The sequence below is a fragment of the Eptatretus burgeri genome, chromosome 4 (genome assembly GCF_056783735.1).
Source record: "Eptatretus burgeri isolate ZD-2024b chromosome 4, Ebu_testis_v1, whole genome shotgun sequence".
Lineage (NCBI taxonomy): Eukaryota > Metazoa > Chordata > Myxini > Myxiniformes > Myxinidae > Eptatretus > Eptatretus burgeri.
In genome coordinates, this window is record NC_140964.1 from 80,543,635 (window position 1) to 80,570,102 (window position 26,468).

Here is a 26,468-nt window from a genome sequence, read left to right on the forward strand (position 1 = left end):
TCATATTCTCCCCCCAATCCCTTCAGTTTATGATTATGAGTCTCTCCCATGTTTTGACCACCAGAATCACAAGACCTGTGTGCCAAAGAACATCGGGATAGAATTTGGTACGAGTGATATACTGCACCACAGGGTGTGTAGTAGCTGGCATAACAAATAGTCAGCCTGTGAATTGGCATGGAAAAATTTGGAAGAATTGAGAGAGAGATAGATATAGAGAGAGGTTTAGTTTGCAAGACCAGGAGCTCAGCACAGACTGTTGGCACCAGCTGCACTGGGAGGTTGAGCAGCGTTGTGACAGCGAGCCATTCCTCGACTGCCGTTTGTTTCAGCCACATAACCTGGAGTGTTGACAACCATGAGCTGCCAAGATCCGTCTCCGGCCAATGTGTGACTAAACAAGCCAAGAGGCACGCCGCTACTTCCTCTCTTCGCTGTTATAGTATTCATCCATTAGACTGGTTAAAAACCCCTAATAAATTATATTCCATTGCACAGGAAGTTGATTTCGCAGCACTAACCTTCTCAGGGTCTGCTGCAAGATATGTCAATGTGATAAGATGATGATGATGATGATGAACAAAATAACAAAAATACAAAATAAAAATTTATTGTTCCTCGAGATAGTATAAAAAGGCTTTAAACGCTGGGAAGCACCCACAGGCAGACACTCCATTGACCAAGTGCTGTTCCATTTAATTCACGTAAAGCTCAGATGAAAGACTTGATGAGAGCAATCATGTGATCCACCCCACAAGCAACATCCAGCACCTCTCCAGGGACAGTGACCTGCATACAAGGTAAAAAATTTTGAGTATTAGCTTCAAAAAGGTTGCTTTCAAAATCTTGGATTAACTGTATAGGATGAAACAATCTCACGAAGAAGGTTTAACTCCAGGAAAAGCTTCAAACATTGTAACTCTTGTGCAATGAAACATGAACAAGACAGCATCCAGAAAATAATTTTAAAACATCTCATCATTAGACTCCATGGCAATTGGAAATTATAAGATTCCCATCAGTTTACATAAGAAACAAGAATGGCACTCGCAAGAACGTATACCTCCGTTAGGTCAAACAGTTTATTTTGTATCCCACTGATAGGCCGGATCTGCTGACCTGAACCAAAATCAAATGAGCTTGTTCTTGTCATCTATCCAACTCATCGACCAGGTTTTCTCAAAATCCATCCACAGATTTTTGAAATATGGTATACATCGTTTTTGGCCCCATCTCTCAATGATGAAGAATTACTAAATATATATATTTTTTTAATTCTCGTATCCGGATTTGGACCTTCACCAAAATGGAATCAATTTGTCCTCATCACACCCAACTCGTCCACCAAGTTTCGTCCGAATCTGTGCACAACTTTTTGAGATATCGTGCTATAAATCATTTTTGATCCCGTCTCTCAATGGTGAAGAATCACTTAAAAAAAAATTCTAGGATCCAGATCCGGATCTTCACCAAAATCGAATCAATTCGTCCTCATCACACACCCAACCTCTCGACCACCAAACAAACAAACAGAGACAGACAGGTGAAAACATAACCTCCGTCCACCTTCAGTGGGTGGAGGGAATAGCAGATCAGAGCAACCAATGTACTTGCGATTGTTCAATTTCTCAAGTATTACAAGAGAGATGTTGTACACATCACGGTACTTGCAAAATCCAAACAAAAACATCAGTTGCCATGGAAACAGAAATTTGGTAATTTTGAAAATTTGACCTATCAAGTGTTTTACATGATGGAATGTTGTGCATTACAAATTTGGTTGATACATTTTCTAATTGCCAACTAATCGGTGTTCTACATGTTTTGGATGGCATTGACCTTGAAGTTTGACAAATTTTGACCAGATTTTAAACACGTACTGGTATGCTGCATATGTAAACACATGACCTGTGTAAGTTTCAATCTGATTACCTTGAAAAAAAATCCTCATGTTTGACAATAATAAAATCACAAAAATATCCTATTTGATTAAAATAGGGTGAAATTGTTGTCATGAACACCGTTTCCTCTTTGCCAAGTGGGACTTTTTCCATTCCATGTGTCTGATTGGGTGGATGAGGGAAAGGTAGTGGACACAGTGTATCGAGACTTTAAGAAGGCATTTGATAAGGTACCACATCGGAGGTTGTTAGCCAAAGTGAGGGCTTGTGGAGTGGCTGGTCAGGTAGCTAATTGGATTGCAAACTGGCTTCGTGGTCGGAAGCAAAAAATGGCTGTGAGTGGGAGGATGTCTTGATGGGAGGATGTAAGTCGTGGGGTACCTCAGGGATCAGTACTTGGACCATTACTTTTCATCATTTATATCAACAATTTGGATAATGGGGTAAAGAGTAAGATTTCCAAATATGTGGATGAAACAAAGCTTGGAGGTTAGGTGGATAACAGAGGGGGTGGTGATCAGATGCAGGAAAGTATTGATATTTGTATAGATTGGGCAAAAGACTGGCAGATGGAATTTAACCTGAGCAAGTGTAAGGTGTTTGGGATGGGAAAGAACAATGAAAATGGTGATTACAGGATGCAAGGGGTAATTTTTGAGCGTGTCAGAGAGCAGAAGGATCTGGGGGTGGTAATAGATATGGGAGGTAAGCAGGTAGCACAAAGTCAAGCAGCTGTAGTTAGAACAAATAGGGTTTTAGCCTGTATAAGGAGGGGGATTAATGATAAATCAAAGGAGGTGGTGTTAACATTGTACAGGAATTTAGTGAGGACACAACTAGAATATTGTGTACAGTTCTGGTCACCACAGTTACGGAAGGACATAGCTGCCATAGAGAGGGTTCAGCGCAGGGCTACCGGATTGATTCCAGGCCTAGCGAGACTCAGCTATGAGGAGCGGTTGAAGGAGACGGGGGTTTATACACTAGAAAGAATGTGGTTACGAGGAGATATGATGGAGATGTTTAAGATAATGAAAGGTATAGATAAATAAGTGCACATGAATCATTCAACAGAGTAGACAGTGATAGGACCAGGGGCCATAACCTGAGAGTAAAGAGGAGAGTTAAAATGGTAGTAATGTGGAGGACTTTTACTCAGAGAGTAGTTAATGCATGGAATGGTCTTCCTGGAGGTCGTGGCAGAAGCAGTAAATACGTTTAAATTGGAATTAGATAGGTACCTGGAAGCATTGGAGATAGAGGGGTGGTATAGGGATGTTGGCAGGGCTTTTCGGTAGCTCCAGTATGGATGGGTGATTGTGTGCATGTGTACAGAATGCTGTTGGTGGGGGTCTTGTCAATGGGTGTTGATGTTGTGTTTTTTTTTTTTACCAAAGCCCATGCCCCCTCCCTTGTGTGGGGGGGGGGAATACAAAAACTACAAAAAAACAACAAAAAAACATTTTGCATGTTCTTATTTTGATCTGGTGTTGATAAATTGCTGTGGTGTTGATGTGGCACAGGCATGATGGGCTGAACAGCCTCCACCTGCGTCTAAATTCCCCGCGTTTCCTTGTTTTTCCTTGAGCTTCGCAGCAAAGCGGAAGCGATTTTTTTTTCTAATGCCATATATATATATATATATATATATAAGCAGCATGGATGGTCGACGACATGGTGTGTGACAAGGACCAAGCAGATGGAAGATAACCTCAGGAAAATGATGGAGTGAATAGATAAGAGCAGAATGTTTGTGAGTACAACATGTTGGTTTTTAAAATATAATCTGTCAGCAAAGTGACGGGTACTTTTGCAAGTATTACATTCAACTTAGCTCAAGTTTGTTTGTTTATTTATTTGTTTTTACAGGGTCAAAGGCTAATGGACAAAGTTAGTCTGTGCTTCAACCTCTACATGGTGAGCATCAAACAGGGAAGCAGCACATCCCATTTTTAAAGTCTTTGGTATGACTCCGCCAGAGTCTGAGTTGAACTGCTGTCCTCCCAGACTCAAGAGTGAACGCTCTAACCACAATTCAACTGAGTGTTGTATGAGCAGACACTAACCACAATGCCACTAGTTTCCAGACAAAAAAAAAAACAAGATAATTTCACCAAATTCCATTTCATTCACAAATGTGATTTGGAATGAAAATGTGAAAGCCAAATGTAATGGGCATTGAATGACAGAAACATGTTCCCAAAGTGCTGTCTCAAGGTCTCACGTTCTACTCACCCGCCAAGGAAAGTACTGATTCTCGAGCCGTGCAGTTCCTAAGCATCCACGGGTGTTTTTCCCCCACACAAACAGCTCTCCTCGGTCTGACACAAAATGGAGACTTTTCAGATTGTAAAAGACTGAGGTTGTACAAAGCTCGATTACTCACTCGAGCCACCAATAACTGAAACAAATCGAAAAAAAACAATGATGGATATTTTTCCGAACATTAGTGTATCAACTGTCACGGTGATACCACTTGTGACAAATTGTGTGCTCGAGTTGAAAGTTTTATTCCTGTACCGCTCTGTCGTGGGACGTACTATTGATGGCTGCAAAATGATGAAGACCGCAGCGGATCTTGCTGACTCGTACATCTGGTGTCATTTCACTCCAACCAAAGAGTGTGGGAGGAATCTTCTGTGGTGTGCTGCTTTCACTCAGCTGGGGACCCTTCCCCAAAATACCGTAACCCCAGACAAACACCTCACCTGCTTCTGACACCGGCACCAAACATTCCCGTTGTTTCCAATTTTGATTAAATGTGAATGAAATAAAACATAGGAAGAGCAAATATCTATTTTCAATACAAAATGACAAAGGCTTATCACTGCCAAAAATAATTCTTATTGAGATAAAAAAAAGAGAATTTTGTTTTTTTTCATGAAAGCCAAAAACCATGAGAAAAATTTTATTTTGACAATAAAATTTTTCATGGTTTTCCTATTTAAAAAAAACAAAACATATTCTTTCTGAGAAAATTATTTTTTTAGCAAAGATAATGTTGATTGCACGGAAAAACTCCAATCTCTTCTAATGCTATACCATGGAGATCTCACACCTCAGTCCAAATACATACCATTCAGCAATGCACACACCGTGTCTCCTGCTGCAGCCATTTTCACCTTACCCACGTTATTGAACGGAAGGTGTTTGGGTGTGTGCAGCTGGAAAACACAAAATATAAAATATTTTAAAAAATTACAACACATACATTTACGATTTGTTGAAAAGGTTCTAGGAACGAAAGACTCACAATAGTCTAAGAAACACCAAAAAATACGTACTCGGCATTTATGTGAATAAAATATAAATTGAGATATTTTATGAATATACTGAACTGTATATACTGTGGCCTGCAAAAGTATTCATCCCCCCTCCAAAGTTTTCACATTTTGATGCCACCTGAGCTTATTTCATGATGCTTTCAAACGAAACTTAATACTTAGTCTTCACAAACGATTACAAAGTGATAAAGCCAAAAGATGCAGATGAAATGCGAATAAGTCAGATTAACAGAGAAACTTAGATGATTCTCAGTTGTATAAGTATTCAAACCCTTTGCCTAATTAACCCTAAATCACTTCAGGATTAAATTATTTGTTTGAAAGGTTACAAAATAATGTAATAGGTTTCACTTGGATGTAATCAGTGGTTTAACTTAAAAATTAAGCTCCCCCACTTGTCTAAGAAGTTTTAAGGTGCAAATCACTTGGTCTACCAACAAGGCAAACATGAAGACCAAGGATCTTTCCAAAGAAGTCAGACATAAAGTGGTGGAGAAGCCTCATTCAGGAGAGGGTTATAACTATTAGAAGATTTCAGTCACTCAATATCCCTCTGAATATGGTGAAATCCCTCATTAAGAAGTGGAAGACGTATCATACCACCCAGACTCTACCCAAATCAGATCGCCCATCCAGACTCAGCAGCCGGGCAAGCGGGAAACTGATTCTGGATGTCGCTGTAAATCCGACAATGACTTTGAAATATCTGCAAGGCTCGATGTCCGACTTGGGCGTCAGTGTTCATCAATCAACAATATCCCGTTCCCTTCACAAAGCTAGCCTCTATGGACAGGTGGCAAGAAAGAAGCCATTACTGAAAAAGGTATATCTAGATGCTGGTATTGAGTTTGCAAAAAAAGCATCTTAATGATACTGCAGACATGTGGGGAAAGGTTTTGTGGTCAGACGAGACAAAAATTGAACTTTTTGGTCTAAATTCAAAGTGTTACGTCTGGCACAAGCCAAACACTACATATCACCCAGTCAACACCATCCCTACTGTGAAGCATGGTGGTGGCAGCATCATGTTATTGCGCTGCTTTTCATCAGCAGGGACTGGCAAGCTTGTCACGATAGAAGGGACAATGGATGGTGCAAGGTACAGGAGAATCCTTGATGAAAACCTCCTTGAGTCGGCCATGAATCTGAAACTGGGTAGGAGATTCACATTTCAGCAGGACAATCATCCGAAGTACAAAGCTAAAGCCACACTGGAGTGGCTGACCAAGAAAATAAATGTTCTTGAGTGTCCCAGTCAAAGTCTTGACTTGAACTCAATTGAACATTTATGGCAAGACTTGAAGATTGCAGTCCATCGAAGATCCCCATCAAACTTGGCAGAACGAGAGCAATTTTCACGTGAAGAATGGACAAATATTTCACCATCTCACTGTGCAAGGCTGGTACAGACTTTCCCAAAAAGACTTATCGCAGTCATTGCTGTAAAAGGTGCTTCCACCAAGTACGGATGTCAGCGGCTGAATACTTTTGCAACCAGTGAATTGTTATTACATCCGCCACCGAAGGTGAAGGAGGTTATGTTTTCACCCCTTTCTGTCTGTTTGTTTGTTTGTGTGTGTGCAGGATATCTCAAAAAGTTGTGCTTGGATTTGGATGAAACTTGGTGGACATGTCGGGTATGCGACAAGGAATAATTGATTCAATTTTGGTGAAGATCCGGATCTGGATCTGGACACAAGTTATTTAATTTTTAACTAATTCTTCACCATTGAGAGATAGGGCCAAAAACGATACAGTTCTGTATCGGATGATATTTCAAAAATGTATTGGGCCAAATATGTTCTCGTGGATCAGGCATTACATGGTGGAGGTATGCGCTCTACCGAGTACCCTTCTAGTTTTGAGTTGTTTTTTGCAGGTATTCCTGACATATAACCTCCTTCAACTATAACAGTGTTTAGTTTGATCTCTTCAGTTATGAATTAAAAAAAAAGAAGTTCATTTGTAAAAATTGTTCAGTTAAATGTGGCATTATTGGTAGTGGGTGAATACTTTGGTAGACCACTGCATATAAAAACCAAAACCATTGTGTCTTCAACTGTTGTGGGTATCTCATTCGTATAAAACTCTTGTAAACACCCTTCACACACGTCAGTTGTCAAACAGATTTACATGCGGATAGAAACCAAAGTGTTGTGGTGGCATGGATGGTCATTCTGTTCACCCACCACTCCCAAAATGAGTGCATCTGTGTTGCACCGTTTGGTTTTTCTGACGTGAAAAAAATACGAGTAGCTCATAAGGCTGAGAACCCAGGTTCAAATCCTGTCCGCTGTGTTGATTTGTCCAACATCGAATGAACTATACATCCACGTAAATGAAGTAAAAAGACACAAATGCATCCAAATGACCTGGTCCTGCATGTGACTTATGTACAAGTCTTTCCCCGAGTGTTAGGTCACTGTTAAAAGGAAAAGACTGACCAAGATATTATGAGCATGGCCTTGACTGGATGCTGAGGGTGTCTCACATGGGCAGTGTTCAACGTGTAATTACGAGTTCCAACAAAAGCAACTTCAATGCAAGAGTGGGTCATTAAGCCCATTAATATTGTGCTATAGATACCAACCTATACTTACTTAGCCTTCCTATATCCTTTTGAAATGCTCAGCACGAAGCAAGGAGGCAGCACGTACCATTTTAAGTCTTTGGTATGACCGCAATCCTCCCAGCCTCGGAGCGGACACTCCAACCATTAAACCCTCGAGCAAGTTTCAATTATTACATTAATTCAAACAAATAATTCCAATACCACAGCTCAGGTGAGGAGAGATTCCCCACTTTGTATCAAAATGAACATAGTTTGCTCAAATGCGGATCGCCTCTTCAAACCTGCGTCTCGTCCGTGACGACGGCAAGTTGCAGGTACTCGGAATTTCCCCAACCAAACAGATCCCCTGCACGTGATACAGCGAGGCCAACATCACAATACGATGCCACCTGCGCCACGGGCACACCGGCTAGGTCTCCGGCCATCATTCTTGGCGTATCGCAAACATCGTAAGAACCCAAACCTGTTGATGATTGGTTTTTAAAAGAGAAAAAAAATAAAACAAAATTCAGGGAGCAAACAATACAAGCAGCAAAATCCAGAGTAAACATGACGGTGACATTCAGTGGCAATGATGAACAACGCTTTGGAAACCACAGCAGGTGTGACAACGAGAAGTGAAGCCACAATAAAGGATAAAAATGATGAAGTTTAATTACAATGGGGTTTGAGAACATTTCCCCTCTTACGTTTACATTTATAGAAACTAATTTAAACAACCACCTCAAAGATATTTGTATGTCAATATTATATGATGTTACACCACAAAAAGACATTAAAGTGCTATAGCAACGGCTTTCAATTAACAACTTTACATCTTCATTTGGATTAAACAAATTTTTAGCCTTAAGAACAAACTGGATGGTTTTATGTTTTAAACGAATCTTTTTCCCCTTTTTAAAAAAAACGTTCCCTTTTATTTGGATGATTAATTTTCTCAACCAAAATGTTGAGGAGGCAGGCAGAATGGCCGAGGAGGTGTGCACACTCGCCTCCGAGTCGTCTAGCCTGGGTTTCAATCTCAGCCCAGCTATAAACTGTCAGACCGGTGTTTCATCAATAGGTCCCCTTGGATGAACGTCAAAACTGGCCGTCCCATCTGCCGGCATTAGTTGGTGGACGATAAAAATCCGTATCCATCGTGAAAAGTAGACAGGTTATCGCCGTCAACCTGAACAAATTCCTGCCCTGACTTCCTGTGCCAGATTGGCGACCTGGCCAGGATTATAACCCGAGCCAAGAAACGACTTCAGCGGAAGTGACACACTGCGTAGAGAATGGCACATTGAATTACAGTGTTTCAAAGGGTAAGTCCAAGTGATTCTTCACCATTGAGAGATCGGGGCGAAAACAATATGTAGCACGATATCTCAAAAAGTTACGGATGGATTTGGACGAAACTAGGTGGACATGTTGGGTGTGCAATAAGGAAGAAGTGATTCGATTTTGGTGAAGATACGAATCCGGATCCGAGAATTTTTTTTAAGTGATAGGGCTAAAAAAAAATGTTGCACGATATCGCAAAAACATTGTGGAGGGATTTGGACAAAACTTGGTGGGTGAGTTGGTTGGGTGACAAGAACAAGCCGATTAAATTTAAGTTCAGGTCCGAATCCAGATCCGGCCTATCGGTGGGATACAAAACATGAACTAATCAGCCTGGTGGAGGTATGCTCTCTCTCCCGAGTGCCGTTCTACAGTGTAGTATGATCTGAGATTGACCCGCCACATACTGTTCCCATTGCCCCCTCCTCCTAATTCTCCCATACCCAACCCCAACCCAAGATGGGTACATTTGTGATGAAAACAATCGAGATCTTGGACTTGCCGGTCTGTCCATCGACACCCCAGCCACAGGCGTAGACCTTCCCACTGACGGTAAGGAACAGGCTGTGGTCCTGACCACAAACAACCTGCAAATCAGCAAACGTAAAAACACCATAAAATATGAAGTACAAGGACGTGTTGAAAAGTAATGCCTCCTATTCTTTTTCTCAAAAATAGATGAAGATATTCGAATGAAACAAAGACAGATACTAACACCAATCTTTATTCCACCATGCAGCATGTTTATTTCTCAACATAATCACCGCTGCGGTCCACAAATTTCCACCAACGTTTAAGTAGTTTTGTGACGCCGTCACGATAAACCTGTGCATCCCACTGACTTAACCAGTGTTTCACAGCAGTCTTGACATCATCATCATCATCATCGGAAGAAAAATGTTCTCCACGAATGTGTTCGTTAAGTTTATGGAAGAGATGACAATCTGACGGAGCCAGGTCGGGGCTGGTGATCCTTTGTGGTGGTACTTATGTTATGGAAGGATTCAGACAAAATGGTGGACAGGTAAGGTTCCGTATTTGACATGGATGAATCGATTAGATTTTGGTGAAGATCTCGATCTGAATGCTATTCTTTAAATTATTCTTCACCATTGAGAGATAGGGCCAAAAAACAATACCAAGGAAGCATGATATTTCAAAAAGTTGTGGACGGGTTATGACAAAACTTAGTGGATGAGTTGGTGAGGTGATAAGAACATACGGATGAGATTTTGGTTCACGTCTGGATGCAGATCCGGCCTATCAGTGGGATATAAAACTTAAACTATTCAGCCTGGTGAAGGTATGCGCTCCACTGAGTGCCGTTCCAGTGTTGAATGTGGAACAAAGCTTGCCAATTCGATTTTTGATTTGTGCCACCAGTCTCAAAATAGTTTGGGCATTCTATTTGTTACAGTTAAAGATTGTGATCATCAAATGTACAACTAAAATGAGGGCCTATAATTAAAAGAAAATTCCGAATTAGGAGATGAACCTTATGACAAAACTAAACTGAAAGAACAACAAAAATCTTCACTTTCAGGTGAATAATGCATAAGCCATCGTATGGACAACGTCATTGCCAGGCAGATCATTTTTTTGTTCACATTGTTGAGGCTCGTATAAGAGCTAACACACAGACATATAACAAAGGGAGCAGGAGGCAACAGGGGCGGGAGAGGGAAGCACAAACCAGAAGGGAGCAATGACATTCGGAGATCTGTGGAAGGGAGAGGGATGGAGCGGGGAACAAGGGGTAAACAAGATGGACACGACAGGGACTTTCAGGAAGGAAAGCAGGGAATTTGAAGGAGGTGGGTTTGGGGTGGATTAACGGGGGGAGAAAGATCATGGTTGTGGATGGGGGAAGATAAGAGATGGTGGTGAACAGCTGTTTTGAAGACATGGAGGGAAGAATGGGATTGAAGATAGTGTGGGAGTTTGTTCCAAAGGCGGGGAAAAAGAGGAATGAAAGAGTGAGGGTGAGCAGTGATTCTTGATTTTGGAAATTTTACCAGAAGGGGGTTATTGGTGGACCTTGAGCACCCTGCATAAATATGGGGGGGAGGGGGTACAGATCACAGACAGAGTGGCGGGGGTGGGGTGGGGAAGGTCGGAGAGGAGACAGGAGAAGACTGAAAGACCACCGACCTGCCTGCCATGAGAGAGTGAGAGACCCACTCAGCCTCATCGTGGGAGGTACCAATGATGCGAAATGCCTTGGTTTCCACAGCGCGGAACCGAGAAAGGTGAGAGGCAGGAGCACCAGCGCAGAGGGGAGAGCAGTACTCCATCAGGCTGCGGATGAAAGCTTTGCATGTGGTTAGGAGCTCAGGTGTGCAAAGGAAGGACTTTGCACGACAGAGGATTCCCAGTCGGCGACTAGCTTTGGAGGCCAGGTTGGAAATATGGCTTTCCCAGGAAAGATCATGGCCGATAGTGAGAACCAGAAGCTTGAATGAAAGGACTTCTTCCAGATGATTGTTAAGAAAGTAGATGGGGTGGGGTGGGTTTCAGATGGTCCTTTCGGAGAGACATAGTGATACTGTGAGAATTGTCAGGTTTGAAAGACATGTTGCACGTGTTGGATCAGCTTGTGATTTTTATCAAGGTCTGCAGAGAGTGAAGAAGCTGCTGCCTGCCGATCAGAGGGATGAAAGATGGTACGGCAGAGGGTGGAGTTATCAGCAAAGAGATAAAGAGGATTTTCCAGAGAGTCGGAGAGATCATTGATGAAAACCAGAAAAAGAACAGGGGCCAGAACGCTGCCTTGAGGAACTCCAGCCTGCACAGGAAGAGGGGATGAAAGGACTCCATTTAGGGCCACACGTTGACTGCGACAGGAGAGGAAGTCTGCGAGCCATGAGTGGAGATGGCCTTGAATACCATGGGAAGAGAGTTCGGTGAGCAGGGCAGGGTGCCAGACCGTATCGAAAACACGTGATATGTCTGGGGAGATGGCTCTGATTTCATGTCTGGCATTGAGGATCTCCATCCATTGTTGGGAGAGCAGAAGCAGCACACCCATGGTAGAGTGACCTGGTCTGAATCCAAATATATTTATTAAATGGCACAGCTGTCAAGAAATATAACTTTCAATGTGGAAACTGTAGATTAACTACAATATAGCTTAGATGACTAGAGTTTGAGGTTCAAAAGTAGTCAGCAGAATCCCCACAAGGCAGAACTTTCGACCGAAGCACGTTATGAAACTTTTTCTGTGTGGGGTAGCTGTGTTGCAAGATGTAAAGCAATGAAGTTTACTGCACGTAAAACACTTACCCTCTTTGGGCTCACTAACCTCAGCGACTTGATCTCCAAAGCCACGAATCGCGTGCACCACATGACTGGAGCTGAGATAAACATGATGGCAATGGATTGGATGAAAGGGCAGATGGTAAACCAGGAGCACCATGTCAAATAACATCACTGACTGCGTCATCGAACTGTGAGCTCAACTACATAGCCTGAGACTTTCACAATCGATAAACAAATCGAGAGAACATGGATGAAAAGGTCAGAAATGGAGCAGGTGCAGTCAAAGCTTTCCCTTCACCGCTAATGGCTCCGTGTTTGGGACATGAAGACTAGATCAACGACAATGCATTGTTAATCGAGTGTGGGGGGGGGGGGAACAAAACAATCAACAACACAAAAACCAAACATTTTGCTTACTTGTAATCTTCATCTTCAACAACTTTTCTCCCACACTGGCCGTAGGCATTGTTTCCCAAACTAAACACTGCAGGACACACAATCAAATGTATTGTTCTTAAACCGGCTTTCTCGGCTTTTGGCCTGACAAGGCCCTCGCAGGTTAACTCTTCCAAATCCCATACAATTTCAACACGAAATGAAGGATTCGGCTCATCATGTCACATAAGTCTTGGGTGTGGCCCTTCAACGAAGGGGGAAATTAATAACCCAGCCTGATGGCACATTTACATGTTATTAAACCCGCACCCTCCATCGCTCCATGCAGCTCCCCCTTTGCTTCCTTCCCTTCCTTTACTTCCAAACCGACCTCTCATACCCTCCTCCTCGTCTCCCCTTATTCTCGGATGTAATGCACTGAAAACTACATGTTTAAAAAAAAAAAAAAAAAAAATTGAGAGGGAACCAGCTCGTTTAATTTATTTTTCAAAATAATTTTCACATTTTGAACATAAATATCCCAAAAGTCAACTCGAGGGGGAGCACTCAGGAGAGTGCAAAACCTCCGCCGCCAATACTGCTGGGTCACTCAAGTGAACCTTATATCCTATTCATTAAATATGATGTCAACAGTGCTGACAGAGTTGTAGTTCTTTTCTCCAACATTTTTTTTTTTGGGGGGGGGGGGGTTGGAAATCACTTAAAACATGTAAAAAAAAAAAATCGAAATTTTGTTGAAAAAAAAAGTTACAAATTTTTTTTTTCTCTAACAATTTTTTTTTTTGGGGGGAGGGACCAAGTCCAAAATTTAATGGCATGATCCTTGGACCATACCTAACCCCCCCACCAAGTTTCGTCAAAATCCGTCGAGGAGTTTTTCCGTAATACTGTTCACAAACAAACAAACAAACAGAAAGGGGTGAAAACAGTAATCTCCATCCATCTTCGAAGATGGCGGAGGTTAAAAATATCCCTCAGGCTTGTCAGGATGGCCGAGAGATCCGTGCACTCCCCTCTGAGCCGTCGAGCATGGGTTTTTAATGCTGACCCAGCTGTAAACCGTCATCCTGGTGTTTCGCAGGCAGGGCAAGGCATCGACGCGTGCACAGTCCATCGGGAGGACATTCAACTGAAGGATCCATCCACCAGCACTGGTCGGTGGACATTAAAGATTCCAGTGTCCTTCACAAAGTGTCGGCAGGTTGTTGACCGCACCCTGAACAAATCACAAATTCCTGCCCGAGCCATCAAATGCTTCACAACGATTTACCAAGGAAGTCTTTTTAAGCTTTTCTCCAAGTTTAAAATTACTGCTTGTGGATTAAAAAAAAATTCTTCTTCCATGATAATTAACCTCCACCATTTTCGAAGATGGATGGAGGTTACTGTTTTCACCCCTTTCTCTTTGTTTGTTTGTTTGTGAACAGTATTACGGAAAACCCCTCGATGGATTTCGACGAAACTTGGTGGGGGGGGGGGTTAGGTATGGTCCAAGGATCATGCCATTAGATTTTGGACTTGGTCCCCCCCCCCAAAAAAAATTGTTAGAGAAAATTTTTTTTTTAACCTCCGCCATCTTCAAAGATGGATGGAGGTTACTGTTTTCATCCCTTTCTGTTTGTTTGTTTGTTTGTGAACGGTATTACGGAAAAACTCCGACGGATTTCAACGAAACTTGGTGGGGGGGGGTTAGGTATGGTCCAAGGATCATGCCAATAAATTTTGGACTTGGTCCCCCCCCCCAAAAAAAAAATGAAGAGAAAAATTTTATTTTTTTGCATTTTTGCATGTTTTAAGTGATTTCCAACCCCCCCCCCAAAATTTTTTTTTACCCCCCCCCCCAAATTTTTTTTTTGCATTTCTACATGTTTTAAGTGATTTCCAACCCCCCAAATAAATTGTTACCCCCCAAAAAAATTGTTAGAGAATTTTTTTTTTTTGCATTTCTATATGTTTTAAGTGATATCCAACCCCCCCAAAAAATTGTTACCCCCCCCAAAAAAGTTTTTTTTTTTTTGCATTTCTACATGTTTTAAGTGATTTCCAACCCCCCAAAAAAATTACTACCCCCCCCAAAAAGATTTTTTTTATTTTTATTTTGCATTTCTACATGTTTTAAGTTATTTACAACCCCCCCCAAAAAAAATTGTTACCCCCCCCAAAAAAAATTGTTGGAGAAAATTTTTTTTTTTGCATTTCTACATGTTTTAAGTGATTTCCAACCCACCCCCCAAAAAAAATTGTTGGAGAAAAAAAAATGTTTGCAACTTTTTTTTCAACAAAATTTCGATTTTTTTTTTGCATTTTTACATGTTTTAAGTGATTTCCAATCCCCTCCTCCCCCCCAAAAAATGGAGAAAAGAACTATAACTCTCAGCACTGTTGACATATTTAATGAATAAGATATAAGGTTCACTTGAGTGACCCAGTATTGGCGGCGGAGGTTTTGCACTCTCCCGAGTGCTCCCCCTCGAGTTTGCATTTCTACATGTTTTAAGTGATTTCCAACCCCCCCAAATTTTTTTTTTTACCCTCCCCCCAAAAAAGAGAATTTTTTTTTTGTATTTCTACATGTTTTAAGTGATTTCCAACCCCCCCAAAAAAAGTTCCCCCCCCCCAAAAAAGAGAATTTTTTTCATTACTACATGTTTTAAGTGATTTCCAACCCCCCCCAAAAAAATTGTTTCCCCCCCCCAAAAAAAGATTTTTTCATTTCTACATGTTTTAAGTGATTTCAACCCCCCCCCCAAAGAAATTGTGAGAGAAAAAAAATTTTTGCAACTTTTTTTTCAACAAAATTTTGATTTTCTTTTTTTGCATTTTTACATGTTTTAAGTGATTTCCACCCCCCCCCCCAAAAAGAAAATGTTGGAGAAAAGAACTATAACTGTCAGCACTGATGACATCATATTTAATGAATAAGATATAAGGTTCACTTGAGTGACCCAGCAGTATTGGCGGCGGAGGTTTTGCACTCTCCCGAGTGCTCCCCCTCTCCTTTTCTTCTGCTTTTCCAATGAGCCTCACTACCTGTATAAAAGTATATTAAAAGCCCATCGGTTTTATGCATTCTTTCCTTCGGCATCTCACTTAAATTAAATTACATGCAGAACTAGAACGGCATTCGGTTGAGCGCATACCTCCACCAGGCTGAAAAGTTTATGTTTCATATCCCACCGATGGGCTAGATCCGGATCCGGACCTGAGCCAAAAATCGAATCGGCTCGTTCTTGTTATCCACCTAGTTTTGTCATAACTCATCCACAGCTTTTTGAGATATCGTGCTTCAAATAATTTTGGGTTCCATCTCTCAAGGGTGAAGAATCACTTAAAAAAATAATAATAATAAAGTAAAAATTCTCGTATCTGGATTCGGATCGAAACCAAAATCGAATCAATTTGTCCTCGTCACACACCCAACATGTCCACCAAGTTCCGTCCGAATCCGTTAACATTTTGAGATATTGTGCTCACACAGACCGACAGACAGGGGTGAAAGTAAAGGTGGACGGAGGTAAAAATGCTGTGTTGGAGACGCCACAAATGACTCGGCAAACAGAATAGCTGCTTATTAATCCTTTCTCACTCTGTCATTTAACACTTGGTCGACTGATAAAATGAGCCTCACTTACCTCCTTCGTTGTCGGTAAGGATGAGAGAGTGGGCGCGACCGCAAGCCACCTGCACCACACGTGTTCCTTGTGGCGTCCGCAATGGCAAAGCGACAGGTGACGGTTTCAACACAAGATCGTAGCACTTGGCTGTCACATACAAGCACACCTGCACATCACCAACCATGACTCAAATAATCGGTTTATTTACAAAACTTTAAAACATTATTTGGAAATACAGTACTTTTACAAAAAAAAAAATTTTTTAATTGAATTTATATATTTATTTAATACCAGTGACGTAGCATGTAATGATTGTATCAATCAGAACTCCGACTTCGGTACTTCTTTAAAAGCCCCAATTATTCCCAGCATCTAGTGGGTAAGGTATTTGACCCAAGTCTTTCACAAACTGGCTGGCCAGGCCTGATGTTCGACCGAGGTTGATTTTGGCAGGAATTTATAATTTATTCGAGGTGCAGCAGTTACCTCGCCTACTCGTCGCAAAAGACACTGTTATATACCTTTAACGTCCACCGACGAATGCACGCAGACAAGAAGCCCAGTTTAATGTCTATCCAATGTTCGACACACACTTTCGAATCACCGAATCACTTTAGGTGAAGAATCACTGAAAAAAACAATGTAATAATTCTCATATCTGGATTCGGATCTTCACAAAAATCGAATCAAATTGTCGTGGTCACACACCCAACATGTCGACAGAGTTTCATCTGAATCCGTCCACAACTTTTTGAGATATTGTGCTCACAGCCAAACAAACAAACAAACAAACACAGACAGACGGGTGAAAACATAACCTCGGTCCACCTTCGGTGGTGGAGGTTAAAATATGTTTATTGATTATCTGTATTATGTGTATACAGTAAATAAATAGTTGCCTCATCTTATGTGACCATCATGTACATTCACCTCCAGTCTGGGATCCACCTCAATTTCTTTAACGGCAGGGGTTGTAAAATAAGCATCTTTTTACGTAATTTCAATACATATACATTGATATTGATAAATAATTATTGATGCTGTGCAACCATGAGGGTTCGTTTTGCGAATCACGGTACTCACGATTAAAGTATTCAAGAAAGGGTGAGCGACACAGCAAATTGCAAGACGACATATTTCGATACCAACTCACACCATCACCCAAGCAGATGCCGCGTCAAGCTTGGCAATTACAATCACATCATACAATTGCTGCACAGAGGAGGTTCATCCATCCATCCATCCATCGGGACTATACTCGGAGCAGAGCATTGTTGCTGCCTAAACAGTCTCCTTGGCTATTGGGCACAATTCCTGGACGGGTCACCACTCCGACACAGGATACCAGCAAGCGGGCACTCATTTTGCCGACCTCGGAAGGATGACAGGCAGAATCAATCCCACCTGGTATTAATTCAACAGCCAAGTGGGATTTGAACTCAGGATCCTCAGATTCCAAGCCCACCACCCTAACCATTAAGCCAACACCAGGCATACAGAAAAGGTGTAAACACCGAAAATTGCTCAACGACATCAAAGGGTAAGCTTTAATAACGTGTTTTACAAATTCAATATACCAAAGATGCTCCATACAAAAGCTGTATCGCAACATGGCAATCCATACTGTATTACCTGTGCATGGTGAAGTTGCTGTTACGATAGGTGTGCGTGCCTCTGACACAACGGTATCGAACGAGTCAGCTTTGGCATGTAGTCTGTGTTAGCAGAAAATGAATGTGCACAGCACGAGTTAAAAACAGCCGTTCCTGCCTGGGTTGTGAGCACGGGGCTTAGAGGTCAGGTTGTGAGTTGCCGACGAAACGAAGGCTGATAAACAAGCCAAAAAACCTCTCACTGAAGCCTCACTTGTTACATCGAAACACCTCCGGTGAGGGTATGCTAAAAACGCACTCAAACATTACAGTATTATGGTCGCATTTTTTTTATTTTTTGGGGGCTTCAAATCGGAGGAACGAGAACCATTTTTTCGGCCTAGCAGATTTGTTTATAGATGAAACATTAGAACAAACTAGTCCATTTGCCAGAGAAGTAACCTTGTTGTCCTCAAAAGTGTATGGTTTTATGGTGGTTTCTGGTTCACAGGCAAGCATAGACAAAATTAAGCTTGGTTGCCCGGATGGTAACCATGGGGAAATCTGTTATTTTTGCGCAAATACAAGATGGCCGTCATCGACCGGGCTGAAAATATAACTTTTTAGGTAATGAACTTAAAATTACACATGAGACATCTTTTCCATATAATTTTGGCACGAGGAATCGATATTTAACCTTATTTTTGTGATTAGAAGTAAATTTGAGGTCAATGTTCGAGTTCCTGGCAATTGTTTGCTGTGTGAGATACATTTTGAATGACAACAAGGTCACTATTCTGACAACTGGACGCTCACATACGACATTAATGTGAGTTACTAATTAATTGTTTTGTTTTTACAGATATGGCTGATTCAAGGTGCATTCTTCCCGTGTGTCATGGTGGAGGGGAATTGAAGAAATTCGCTGATCAAGGGATCAAGACATTGATCTCCTGTGCCAAAGCCCGTGGAGATGAAGAGCCACGTGCAAAACTACAGGACATTGTTGATGGTGGTGGTGATGCTGTTCGCATAGAATGTCACAAAGGATGCTACTGTACTTACACATCAAAACTAAAAATTGAGAGGCTTCGTAAATCACAGAAAAGAAAAGCTGAAGATGATTGTGTTACAGTGACAACAAGATCTCGCACACAGGCAACAGGCAGTGGTGCGTTTGTTGACAAACGTGACTGCATTTTTTGTGGCAAAGAATGTTTACCTGTTGATGGCAAACATCCAGAAAGATGGGATCGTGTTCGTCAGTGCATGACTAAAGAACGTTTTGACAAGGAAGGTAATCCCATCCCATCTATGAAAGATACCATCATTAATGCTGCTGAGCAACGTAATGATGAAGTAGCCAGAACGGTCAAGTTACATATTGGATGTTTGGTTGATCTCCCTGTGGCTGAGTGCAAATACCATGTACGCTGTTATAACAGTTTCATGACAGTCCCTAAATATGCTGATTTGCCAACTGGTGTTGCAGAAGAAAGTGCCCTAAAGAACGTCATAGAGCGCGTGGATTGTGACAGGTCAAAGATGTGGAATAGCGTTGAACTGCATTCCCTGTACTGTGATCTTGGTGGCAAACTCACTCGACGTGATATGTTTAGCAAACTAACAGACTGCATGAGTAAGGACGTTATGTTAGTTCGGGTAGATGGATGTGCTACCATTGTTGGTTTCCGTGAGTCCATTGCTAACCATCTGAAAATGGTTAGAGTGGATGATGCAGATGAGAGGAGTAATGATTCTGTGGTAAGGCAGATCAAGAAGGAGGCACGCTCAGTCAAGTACAACAGTGCCAATTATGACCTCTCAGAATTTACACAACCCAACACAATCAAGGCAACAAGCCCAACTTTACTGAGGTTGATTTCAGACTTAGTGTCTGGTGGTGAAATGACCAAGAAATCTCTAAGCCTGAGCCAGTCAATTCAAAGTCATGTTACAGGTACCAGAAATCAGACAACATTAGGACTGGCTTTCAAACTACTGCACCGCCATGGCAGTTCTGATCTTCTAAAGCTCTTTCATGAACATGGGTTCACAACGTCATATGATGAGGTCCTGAGATTCAGGAAATCGGCTGCTCATTTTCTCGGTGACAATGCTCAGCTTCTCCACCAATTCATGGGTTTGAGTAGAACTGTTGGCGTGATTTTTGCCTGGTTTGATAATCTTGATATGCAAGTGTTCACGCCTAATGGTCGGCGCACTACTCATGTCCTCTCACATGAATTTCAGCAACCCCATCCTGCAGGCATTCTTGAGTATGGGCATGCTCACCCAGGGAAGAGCGACCTTATTATCCCACGACTGTCTAAGAAAGCTGCCCAGTCGAGGACGAGCAGCAGCTCATCAGGGAGCCTTCCTCTGCAGCACTACACTGGGCCATCCAAAGTGAACCCCCCAGCTGTGGATGCAACGTCTGGATTCTCCTACCAAGAAGTGTGTGTGCCCGGCAAGCTAGTTTAGCTGCTGCACAGGAAAAGGACATGAAGTGGCTCAACACAGTCAGCACACAGGTGAACGCCATGGAATGGGGTGGGTTCAACAACCAAGAATCATTCACCAGTCATGCAGAAAAAAAGCCAGCAAGTACCTACATGTTCAGACCCCTTATTGATGTGAAAGCTTCTCATCCAGACACTGTAGTGACTTCACTGGAGTATCTTCAGAAGTCATTGACTGATATGGGAATGACTTGTGTCCACATCTCTGTGGATCTCCAGCTCTACATGGTGGCTTGCCAAATCAAGTGGCATGATGTTGATCGCTTTAAAAATGTGATTCTGAGGCCTGGGATAATGCACACTGTGCAGTCCTTCTGTGGTTGCATTGGCAAACGCATGCGTGGGTCTGGTGTTGAGACTCTCATCAGTTCAGCATTCGGGGGCCAGGCAGGAATCATGAGTGGCAAGTCCTGGGTTTGATCAATGAGAGCCTTCCGGATGGTTTTGACTGCCCTTCTCATTTCCTTCCTCACCACCGGCCCCAAGACATTCCAGGAGTTGTACAGCTACCTTGAGACATGCAGACAGCACCCAACTGGGAAGCACTGCGTTGATAACTTCATCAAGCCGACTCTGCTTGTTCATCAACTTCTGCGTAGTGAGAGGGAGGCAGACTTCCTGCTGCAACAGCTAACACTTGAACGCATGCTTCCCTACTTCTTTGTTGCTGGTCACCATCACTATGCCCGTTACATCACCCACCACCTTCTGGAGATGCGCTATCTGCTGCCACCAGATGCCAAGTCAGAGCTCATATCAGGTGCTTTTGTGTGTCGTCACCAGGAAGGCATTTGGAATGGTGTGAGCTCTGATCAGTTCGGTAAACAAACTGCTATTAGAATTGGCAAGGGTGGCCTCAAGGGCATGACTTTCTCCAGAGATGGTAGAAGAGTGGATCGATTCCTTTCCTGTCACTGTCTACATCTCAGATACAATGGAGCACATCTACCCTGACTCCTCAAACAAGGACAATGAAGACCAAGTGAGAGAAAAGGACACAAGAATCGGACCACGTCACAAGGAGGAGGGGAAGAAGAGGAGAGAACTTGATGCAGATGATCGGCGCCGGATTTTACTTGAATTGTCGAATGTGTCTCATCCTCTTGAGAATCACTCACCACATCTGTACAACATTGCCAATGGTCGAATTGCTCCCCGAGAAGCTGAAGTGAATGTGGAGGATTCCGTGGTTATAGGTCAGAAAATGGTTGCAGAGTTCCATGCATCCCTTCCAGGTGGATTCCATGCAACCATCTCATGCCCCAACAAGACAATGGAGCACTTACAGAAAGGAGTGAAAATTGGGGACAAGACGATCTTTGATCTAGAAACCATCTTCCTCAGGCTGCTGACTATTGGACAGCAAAGACAAATGGAGCTAGGACCTATCTTCCAGTTTGAGCTCTGCGCAGTACCCCCTCACTGACTGATAAATATGGGTGCTTAAGGGAAGGCAACAAAGCACCACTGGCACACAAACTCTGTGTTCAGGCACAACACCCTCTGCAACCAGATGTTACCATTGTTGACGCGAGCCAACTTCTCTATCATATTGTCTGGCCTTTCAGGGGAACTGTGTCAGTCTTAGTTGAGTCCATCAAGACAAAGCTGTCTACCATTGCTGGTCAGAAGATCTTGGTCTTTGACAAATATTATAATGTTTCTGAAAAGGACCATGAATGAGTGAGGCGTGCTGGCATTGGTTCCATCAACTATGACCTCATAATAAACACACCCCTGCCTAGTCGAGATGCCATCCTGAAAAACAAGCAGAACAAGTTGCAGCTGTCCAAGGTTTTGAGTACCTATAACTTTGGTGAAGGAGTTACTGTGGAGAGCTGTAGCCATGGTGCATTCAACCACGATGAAGCAGAAATTACAATGATCTGACACCTGCTCATGGCTGCTGAATGTAATGCAAGAGTGATACGTATCCTCTCTGATGACACTGATGTTTTTGTATTGATGGTTTACTGGGTTTACCAGCGCAACATCCAGGCCACAGTGCAGATGGAAAGGTGGGATGGAGCAATTTGGGATATCAACACCACCTGTGACCAGCTTGGCCCCAAGTGTCTGCAGCTTTTGGGAATGCACGACATCACTGGCTCAGATACCACGTCATACCCATACGGCAAGGGCAAAGTGTCAGCCCTGAAGACACTGAGAGCTGGCAACTTCCCTGGTTTGTACTCTGCACTTGGCGAGCTGAACACAAGCCATGAACAGCTCATGGAAGCAGGGCGGACATTGTTCTGTGCCCTGTATGGTCAGCCAGAAGGTACCACGATGAGTGAGATGAGGTACTATATGTACACAAGGAAGTCTGACAAGCCCCTCAAGCTCATGGCATTACCTCCAACTGAGATCAATCTCTTCCTACATATTTTGCGTGCACATCTCCAGACAGTACTTGCAAAATCAGCTGATCAGCAGGCCCCACCTGAACTTGACATTACAAAATATGGATGGGACATCAGAGATGGAATCCCAGTGCCAGCAACTTCTGCTACTCCACCAGCCCCTTTGGACCTCATGGATGTTGTGCGGTGTGGATGCAAAGCAGAGGGGAAGGCCTGCAGTACTGCAAGTTGCAGTTGTCATCATGCAAAGATCTCCTGCACGCTATACTGCACTTGTGGTTGCAGTGACAAGTGCTTCAACCCACACAAGACTGTGGAGGACAGTGAAAGTGAAGTGGAAGAAGGGAGTGTCGAAGCAGAACTGGAAAGAGACGAGGATACGGAAGGGGACGAGTACAATGAATGGGAATGAACAATACGTAAGTTGTCTACTCGGCTCTATGTCCTCTGTTCCTAAGATGTCCAATATGATGACATGACAATGTGTATGCTTTCTGATTATCAACATACTGTTGCGAGTTGTGAGTATGCATTACTCCAGGCCATCCTGCCAGCCCAGAAAAATTTATTACCGAGGAGGTATCCAAAGGATGGCACAGCCTGACGAACATCCTTCTGCAGGATGATGTGCCCCACAACACAGTGCCCCAACTGGGAATGTCCCAGACAGTGGTTTTAATCAGGTCAAGTTTTTTTCTGGAATGTAAATCAAAATTAGACAGCTTAGAGATAATAATGTGAATGCTACCAACTGAGCGATCCAGGATGTTCTTTATCACTTCAGAAGAAAAAAAAATTGAAGGGGGAAGGACAGAAGACTGCTGAAAGTAAAAGTACGGTACTCTGCCTTACTCCGATCACGACGGCTTCTTTGGAAGCCCAGCTGGGAGTCCTTATTGAGCCCCATGCCCCAGACCTTGGTGATGTCTTGTGTGTACGAGGCAAGCAATGTGAAGCCATATCCACAAGCAGCGGAAGTGATCTGCAGAACAGCAACAGAGACAGCAAGATCAAAAGTTGTACATGGGGGATGTCAGGACAAAAAAAAAAAAAACATTTGAAAAAACAAAAACACTATCCACCCACAAGGCCTTCATCCGCAGCTTGATGGAGTATCGCTCTCCTCTCTGGGCTGGCTCCCCTGCCTCACACCTTGCTCAGTTTGATGCCATGGAAACCAAGGCCTTCAAGATCATTGGAATGTCCCATGATGAAGCTGAGTCGGTGGGCCTATCACTTTCTCATTACAGACAGGTCGGTGGTTTCTCTGTCTTTGACTGCCTCCTTTTTGGTCTTGCACCCTCTGCTCTTCGTGTGATTTGTGCACTTAAGGTTTCTACATGGTGCATGTGGTCCACCATCAACCCCCTTCTGGTAAAACTACCTAAATCCAGGATCACTGCTCACCTGCACTCGTTCGTTCCTCTTTTTTTTTCTCCGCCTGTGAAACGAACTCCCACATCCTCTTCAATCTCATTCTTTCCTCAAGGTCTTCAAGACAGCTGTTGACCACCATCTCAGATCATCCCCCATCCAAAAGGATGATCTTTTTCTACCCTTGTTAACCCACCTCCTTCCAAACTTGCAATTTTGCTTTTCTGAGAGTTTTCTTCTCTCTCGATCTTGTCCACCCCACATGACCTCCCTCACCCCTCATTTGTCCAAGTCTTCCTCGAGTTTCCTTCAACTCTGCTGTTTGTGTTTCCCTCCTCCCACCATGCTGTTGCGTCCTGATCCGTTCAGTGTTCTCGGTCTTCCACTAGCTTCGACCTTGTACACAAATAAATAAATAAATAAATAAAATAGTGCATTCATTCTTCATGGGAATCGTTGAAGTGAGAAATATGTGCACACAACTCGAAAACGTTAACAGGTTATTCACATTAATAGGAAAACCGGGAAGAGGAGCGCGTGAGATGGGGCGTTTCCCCCATTTCACCGCACTAACAGGTCAATTTTGAAGGGAACATTATCGTTACAACTCATTACATTTATATTTTTTGACAATGAAATAAAAAATGTAATTTACTTGGAATTTTATAATTGGTTGTGGTGATCTGTTTTTCGAGCTCTGTATTAAAGTAGTTTGGGCTGGCAGGACAGCCTCGGGGTATGTTCCACACCCTCATGAGCGATCGAACCCGGGTTTGGTAGGTGGACATTAGTGGATGGGTTAGCCTGGTGTTGGCTTAATATCTTAGGGTCTTGAGTTTGAGCCTCTGTCATGCTGTTGAGTCATCCTGTCATCCTTCTGAGGTCAACAAAATGAGTACCAACTTCCTGGTAACAGGGGCACTGCATCAGCAGCACAGCTGCACTTCCAGGTGATGCAACCAGCAGCCACAGGCTGTGTGGGGAAGTGGAGCATCGAAACAACAAGTGCACGGGGGTTAAGGTTTCCGTGGTGGGTTTCCTGAAGAGTAAGCCTGTTACCACTGGCCCCCCGACATGGCGTAACCAAGACACTGCCACCCCCAGCGTAACCAACAGCCCCATCCCCAACCAACACCTTCCTCCCCAAGCCTAAACCCCTCCTTCTGGCATAGCCTAACATCCCCACCCCACCCCCCAGCATGACCACCACCCCCCCGGCATAACCAACATCCCCGCTCCACGTAACCAACACCCCCCTCCACGTAACCAACACCCCCACTCCATGTAACCAACACACCCCTCTCTTCCCGTAACCAACACACCCCTCTCTTCCCGTAACCAACACACCCCTCTCTCCCCGAAGCCAATACCCCCTCAACGTAACCAACACCCCACCTCTCCCCGTAACTAACACCCCCTCTCTCCCCGTAACCAACACCCCCTCTCTCCCCGTAACCAACACACCCCTCTCTCCCCATAACCAACACACCCCTCTCTCCAAGTAACCAACACACCCCTATCTCCCCGTAACCAACACCCCCTCTCTCCCCGAAACCAATACCCCCCTCAACGTAACCAACACCCCACCTCTCCCCGTAACTAACACCCCCTCTCTCCCGTAACCAACACCCCCTCTCTCCCCGTAACCACCACCCCTCTCTCACCGTAACCAACACCCCCTTCTCTCACCGTAACCAACACACCCCTCTCTCCCCATAACCAACACACCCCTCTCTCCAAGTAACCAACACACCCCTCTCTCACCGTAACCAACACCCCTCTCTCACCGTAACCAACACACCCCTCTCTCCCCATAACCAACACACCCCTCTCTCCAAGTAACCAACACACCCCTATCTCCCCGTAACCAACACCCCCTCTCTCCCCGAAACCAATACCCCCCTCAACGTAACCAACACCCCACCTCTCCCCGTAACTAACACCCCCTCTCTCCCCGTAACCACCACCCCCTCTCACCGTAACCAACACCCCCTTCTCTCACCGTAACCAACACACCCCTCTCTCCCCATAACCAACACACCCCTCTCTCCAAGTAACCAACACACCCCTCTCTCCAAGTAAAACACCCCCTCTCTCACCGTAACCAACACACCCCTCTCTCCCCGTAACCAACACACCCCTCTCTCCCCGTAACCAACACCCCCTTCTCTCCCCGTAACCAACACCCCCTCTCTCCCGTAACCAACACCCCCTCTCTCCCCGTAACCAACACCCCCCTCTCTCCCGTAACCAACACCCCCTCTCT

The 26,468-nt window shown here is 43.6% G+C and overlaps 1 protein-coding gene across 3 annotated transcripts in view; it reads right to left on the bottom strand.

Moving 5' to 3' along the window:
• Positions 1-594: 594 nt before the first annotated feature.
• The window catches only part of RCC1L (RCC1 like), a 39,787-nt gene continuing 13,913 nt past the window's right edge, over positions 595-26,468 (bottom strand). For 2 of the 3 annotated variants that reach the window (XM_085878940.1, XM_085878939.1), the window contains exons 3-12: positions 23,681-23,810; positions 16,370-16,498; positions 12,759-12,825; positions 12,385-12,436; positions 9,586-9,670; positions 8,039-8,220; positions 4,978-5,065; positions 4,442-4,615; positions 4,137-4,222; positions 595-789 (exon numbers count right to left, since the gene is read on the bottom strand). In XM_085878940.1, coding sequence (XP_085735066.1) covers positions 712-789; positions 4,137-4,222; positions 4,442-4,615; positions 4,978-5,065; positions 8,039-8,220; positions 9,586-9,670; positions 12,385-12,436; positions 12,759-12,825; positions 16,370-16,498; positions 23,681-23,810 — 1,071 coding nt within the window. In that variant the 3' untranslated portion in view covers positions 595-711. The remainder of the gene's footprint in view (positions 790-4,136; positions 4,223-4,441; positions 4,616-4,977; positions 5,066-8,038; positions 8,221-9,585; positions 9,671-12,384; positions 12,437-12,758; positions 12,826-16,369; positions 16,499-23,680; positions 23,811-26,468) is intronic. The other variant, XM_085878941.1, reaches the window with a different exon arrangement.